We start from the raw sequence: 6,320 nt of genomic DNA on the forward strand, positions 1-6,320 counted from the left end.
AATGTGAGTTACACAAAAAAAGTGTAAAAAGGGGTTGGGAAATAATCCTGTGTCTGTGTCCAAAAACCTAGTGAGCTGCCTATCCGGACAGCATCATAGTCATTTTGAGCATGGATAGGCTAAAGTCTTTTTTGGGATGGCATTGAGCTTCCTACCTAGACAGCATTTATAGGCATCACAGGCACAATCCAAAGCAGCGTTTTGACTCCCGGCAATGTTGCCCAGACAAGCAGCTTCCTAGTATTTGAGACACAGCCTCTTGTTTGGGTGAGAAAGTCAAAAGTGACCCAGCCCCCCGCCCGAAGTGCCTCGTGTCGTTGGTCTGCTGTTCTTCACACTGCGAGGAGGAGGATGGACAACTACAAGCAGTTTTTTATTTTATTCCTTCTGGCGTTGGCGGTCGGTTTTGGGTCGATTGCGTTCGTTTTAACATGGGTTTTGCACTTCAGAGAGGGGCTCGGATGGGACGGAGGAGCGGCTGAGTTTAACTGGCACCCGTTGTTAATGGTGATCGGGTTTATTTTTCTTCAGGGAATCGGTAAGGAGTTTGAATGTTTACATTTCATTCAGCAACCAGAGGTTCACATTCCTGAGTCTTTAATCTCGATTTAAAGTAACAGTAGCCTACATAAATTAGTCCTGTGTTAATCCACAAAAAAATAACCAAAGTAACAATTTTAGGTGCTTTTTCTCAGAGGATTTAGTGATACGGACGACTAATTTCGACTAATAGAAATTGCGTTATGTTCGTGCAACATTCGCTATGCGGTAAAAAAGAAGAAGCGAAAATAATGCAACTTTTTGGACACAGATTTGAGAAAGATCGAGACTGTCTCAAAACATACTGAACTTTTGTTTTCAATTCTAGAAACAGATGCAAATACAAACACCTTGAGCTTTAAAGTAAAAAACAACAACATTGGTATGTAAAGTCAGATATCTAAATGAAGGATATTTATATGAAGAGGACAAATAAAAGACAAGGTATATAAAGAGGAACATAAGTGTACGATATAGGGAAGCAATACTAACAAGAGGCAGATAAATAGAAAATAAATATTCAGTCAATATGAGAGAAGCCGTTACAAAGGACTCGTCAGTATTGATTCAGGAATTTATCAATATTTTTATTGCAAGTTATACAAAAAGATTTAAGCATGAGTCTACCTCAATAAAAATAAAAAAATAAAATGTTTGAGAGAGTGGGAAGTGAGCCTATAAAGTTCTGTTTATGGATGAAAAATTTGCCACACAAAATAAAGTTCTGGGAACGTTCCCTTAACCTAAAGGGAACGTTCTATTAATGTAAAAAAAAACACATTAATGTTCTGTTTTTTGTCTGGTAAAAAAAAAAAAAAAAAAAAACATTTTTGTCCTGGGAACCTGAAAGTAACGTTCTGGGATCCAAAAATTGTTAACTGGTTTAATGTTTCATCTTCATGACCACAAAACGTACTGAACTGCCTACCTACAGGACGTAATGTAGCTCACTTGTTTCCTTTTCTTTCTTTTTTTTTCAGCAATTGTTGTGTACCGACTGCCATGGACCTGGAGGTGCAGCAAGCAGATGATGAAGTTTATCCACGCAGGGCTGCATGTTCTCGCCTTCATCTTAGCTGTCATTTCTGTGGTGGCTGTGTTTGATTTCCACAATGCAAAGAACATTCCCAATATGTACAGCCTGCACAGCTGGGTCGGCCTGGCTGTTGTCATACTCTACCCAGCACAGGTATGCTTTCACACACACACACACACACACACACACACACACACACACACACACACACACACACACACACACACACTGGTGCATCTTCCGTTTCAACCAAAGGGGGCTGTTATCACACACATTTGCAGCATCCAGTCCACTTACATCAAAAACAGTCACAATTACGCAATTTAGTTTAATTTAGACCATTTTCCACCCTTTTTTCACTCTTTTTCCATCCACTCTCTGACTAGTAAAATGAAATGATACAGGCTGTTTTTGCTACAGTGTCTTTAATAACAGTATGTAAATTACATTTGTTATGATTGGCTGACCCCCGTATATCAGCATAGATCAAGGGTTTTCAGTCTTTAAGATGTCCCAAATATGATCATCCTTGTGCGAGGGAATCCCAACCTAAAAGGCAGCTATATATTTTCATATATAAAGTCCAAGTTTATACTGTGATTTATTACATAATAAAAATGTGTAAAATATTATTTAAGGAAAAAAGTTTATTTTGCATTACACTATGATTAGATGTTAGATGCATTATGTTTGCATGTATGTGTATATTTATTAAAATTTTATATTATATCAATTCATTTATTTATTTATTTTATTTACTCTTGTTTTTTTTTATTTTTTTTTTTTATTATTAGTTGTTATTTTGGGTTCCCACTGGTCCTTGAAATCCTTGAACGTTTGTGAATAAAAAAAAAAAAAAAAAAAATTGATTCAAGGCCCTGGAAAGTTTTTGAAAATAAACATACATAGATACAGGTCCTTGAAAGTGCTTGAATTTATTTTGTGCAAGAAGTTTTCTGAAAAAAAATTCCATTATTATTCCCTCCGGTCCGCTAATGTGTTATTACGCCAACACTTTGTGGCCTATGCATACTAGCTTGCTTGATTAACGTTAGTTATGCGCATTTACACGTTATGTTAATTGTTTCCTGCGTGAGGTACTTTGTGTTGTACGTTGCCATGACGTTACTACAATAGTACCTCAACTTTTCACAGACACACCGTGAAACATTGCAAAAATAGTCTGAAACCGCTATAACATGATGCCTGGAAAATGCCATTTTTAATATTGTTTATCCATTCATGGCCTTATGGTAATGTCCCATTTTGGAATGTTTTATACTGTATTTGATCTGCGCTATGTTGTGATAGGCTATGTTTTCAGTGCTTACACCAAACCCAAATATGTTCAGTCAGTGACTGTATTTAGTGTTCAATATATATAAAACATTTGTGAATCTGTAACCCAAATATTTTATTGAATGTAATGTTGAATTGCTTTGCTTGTTAAAATAATGTAAACCCATGAGGCAAGAAAAACTTAAAAGCACATTCATATATCTTAAAACTTCTGGTTACATGAGCCTAAGCTCTTTTCAATAAAATTCATGCAGTTAATATTTATTTATAAATTATAATTAAAAAATGCTTTTTTGCGTAGTTGTGTTTGACACATGTCTGTAACAATGTATCTTACAAGGTCTCCCCACATTAAGTCCTTGAATTTGAGGGTATTGGACCTGGAAAGTCCTTGAAAGGTCCTTTGAATTTGAGGTTAACCAAGGTGTGGGAACCCAATTTTTTATTTTATTTTACTTTGTCATGGATTCTCTAGCACTCCCTTGTGGCCCACTTGGGATCCCCAATTTGAATGTTCATCAGGACAATTTTTTTTTTTCTGTAAATGTTCTGGGTGGCCTTGGGAGGGAGTTTTGTATTGTGAATCTTATGTCTGCAGAACACAACAAACTCTTTTACTTCAAAAGGACAGAAGATCCTGTTCTTTATACAGCCCTTTAAAGGGTTAAATATTAACTTAATTGTTTGTTACTCACATAGCGACGTATCAATATTTTATATTTTAATAAATCTTTGTTACATTTATGTTGTCAGAGCTCTCTGAGGTGTGATGTGTTCTTCTCTCTCATGAATTAGATAGTTATAGGCATCGCCGTCTATCTGATACCTGCAACTCCAGTGTACGTGCGAGCAGCTCTCATGCCGGTGCACATCTACAGTGGCTTGTTCATCTTCGCCAGTGTAATTGCCACAGCTCTCATGGGCTTCACTGAGAAACTCATCTTTGGCCTGTAAGTACAGCTTCACACACAATACAAATGCAAATGCACATTGTGTCATGTGCGTTTTGAAAGACGAAGCAAATTTGCATTTAGTAGAGGTCTTTCTAAGTGTTGTTTGTAACGTTTTCCAGGAAAAGCCCAGCTTATAAAGACTCTCCACCAGAAGCCGTTTTAGTAAATGTTCTTGGGCTGCTTGTTATTGCATTTGGTGGTCTTGTTCTCTGGATTGCAACTCGCCCCTCTTGGAAGAGGCCAAGAGAAGAAATCGCACGATCTGTGGGCAGTAGAAGCACAAGCCAAGAGGACTTCAAAACGGACACAGCCGTGACCACAACAACACACCTAGACCTCGAGACACGCAGACGTAACGGAAAAGCAGAAGAGTCTGGATGAAGCTTTTCTAAGGAAGAGTTTAGAAACAAGTTTGGATTTTACTATCCTTTTAATATAATCTCAAAGCAAACAAAATGCTGAAATCTCTGCTGTTGTGGAAGTCTCTGAAGGGCATTTTAAACTGACAAGTGTTGTGCTGTAGGGCTGTGAAACGATTTATGACGATTAATCACATCTAAAATAAAAGTTTGTGTGTACTGTGTATAAATATTTTGTATATATAAATACACACACATGCATATATATATTTAAGAAATATCTGCATGTATATACTGTGTTTGTGTGTATATATATAATTTATATTAAAAATAAATATTTTATATACATATAAATATGCATGTACGTGCATTTATACAAAATAAGTACACACACATATTATGTAAACACAAACTTTTAGTTTGGATGCGATTAATCATTTCACAGCCCTATTGTGCTGTGATATTTCGTCTGTGAATGAAAAGAGATGCATGTAGCCTACTGTCCCTGCCTGCTGCTTTAAAAAGTTTTTTTTTTTTTTTTTGTAGATATTTTAAAGTATGTAGCCTACTATATTAACATCCAACACACTGTATACATTAGTTCAGTTCAGTGACATTATACTTCATTATTACAGTCATAAGTGTTAATATTACTCCTGATTGGCCCATTTGTATATTTTAAAGATTGTGCTTGAAATGTTCTGTTTTAAGATAGCAATATGCTATTGGTATAGACATAAAAACAAGTAAAACTTACAATAACATTTCTGTATAATAGTTGGGACATAACAAAACCAAGATTTGTATTTTTTATTATCAAAAGTATCATTTGATGGATGTTTTTTGTAAGAGACACTCAAAATCATTAAATATTTTAGCATATTTGACGTTTTTTTTTCCCCTCTGAAATTTAAGTATGAGAGAAACTCAATAAAACAATAAAACCTGCCTTATTTGGGAAGCCAAAAGCATGGTTGGATGAGTGACCAATTAATTATCTGCAAAACATGTCTATTGTATGAATGATCATGTTGTCTTGACCTGCAGTACTGAGCAGTCCATAAGCAATGAAGAGCTGTATCATCGTTGAGGTGTGAGAAACAACTACAAATAATTAATATTCAGTTTAGTCCTTGCAAACCCGTTTGAACGATTAGTTCAAAAGAGAGATTCATTCGCGAATTTGGCATCGCTTGTTGTAATAAACGGCTGATATATATTGAAAAAAATTGTCGTCAGACAAGAATTTATTCTTCACTGTGGGCCCGTGGTCTCGCACAGAGCCTCCCAACCTAGGTTTGAGGTCGTCTGTCGAAACAACTTACCTCCTCAAGACTAGACCCATGCTTACACCAGACTGGTACTAGCTGGTGTTTTTCCAAGGGGCCAGGACTTTGGTACAGTCGTGGTTTACCCTGATCCGTTGGTTGCCTGACCGCCAAGCATGAGCCAGATTAGGATTTGTTTGGCTGTTAGCATCCTGAATGGCCGTCTCGTGAGGGCCTTGTTCAGGTGTCTGAGATCCAAAATAGGCCTGAGGCCGCCATCCTTTTTCGGGACGAGGAAGTAACGGCTGTTGAAGCCTGACTTGCTCTGTGAAGGGGTAACTGTTTTGATATCCCTTTTTGCTTGCAGGTTTAACACTTCGGTGCGGAGGACATGAGCCACGTTGCTCCTTACCAATGTGTTGACCATGGCATGAAAGCGCGGAGGTCTGCGAGCGAACTGGAGCAAGTAACCTCATTTTATTGTGTTCAGCACCCATTTTGAAAGGCAGGAAGTGTCGCATAGCCTGCAAAGACTTCTGTGCTTCAGTGAAAAGCTCAGCGAAGCCCTTCACCGTGGGACCAAAGAGACCGGTGGTAGATACGTGGGGAGTCCAGGAAGGCAGTCTTGTCTGTGTCCTTTATCTCCTTGAGGTTAAGTCACAGGTGGCACTCTTATACTACCAGGCTGGCCATGCCTCTTCCAATGGCCTGGGCAGTGGTCTTTGTGGCGCGCAGGGCCAGGTCAGTGGTGCTGCGCAGATTGCAGAAGGCCGTGGGGTCCGGTCCAGACTCGTCCATGGAGCGGACGAGTTTCGCCTGGAACACTTGGAGGACCGCCATAGTGTGCAGTGCTGAAGCAGCTTGA

The 6,320-nt window shown here is 38.1% G+C and overlaps 1 protein-coding gene across 1 annotated transcript; it reads left to right on the forward strand.

The window, feature by feature from the left end:
* The first annotated feature begins 271 nt into the window (after window positions 1-271).
* Window positions 272-5,069, forward strand: cybrd1 (cytochrome b reductase 1). Its single transcript, XM_084421798.1, has 4 exons — window positions 272-538; window positions 1,521-1,729; window positions 3,671-3,825; window positions 3,948-5,069. The coding sequence occupies exons 1-4, from the start codon at window positions 352-354 to the stop codon at window positions 4,207-4,209; spliced, it is 813 nt and encodes a 270-aa protein (XP_084277924.1). The 5' UTR covers window positions 272-351; the 3' UTR covers window positions 4,210-5,069.
* The last annotated feature ends 1,251 nt before the right edge of the window (window positions 5,070-6,320 follow it).

The sequence above is a fragment of the Rutilus rutilus genome (genome assembly GCF_951802725.1).
Source record: "Rutilus rutilus genome assembly, chromosome: 10".
Lineage (NCBI taxonomy): Eukaryota > Metazoa > Chordata > Actinopteri > Cypriniformes > Leuciscidae > Rutilus > Rutilus rutilus.

Bases quoted from the DNA above. Each gene is read 5' to 3' on its own strand.
- cybrd1 (XM_084421798.1), top strand. From the start codon at position 352: ATGGACAACTACAAGCAGTTTTTTATTTTATTCCTTCTGGCGTTGGCG. The intron at 539-1,520 runs GTAAGGAGTTTG...TTTTTTTTTCAG, and splicing joins TATTTTTCTTCAGGGAATCG to CAATTGTTGTGTACCGACTG. The intron at 1,730-3,670 runs GTATGCTTTCAC...CTCATGAATTAG, and splicing joins TCATACTCTACCCAGCACAG to ATAGTTATAGGCATCGCCGT.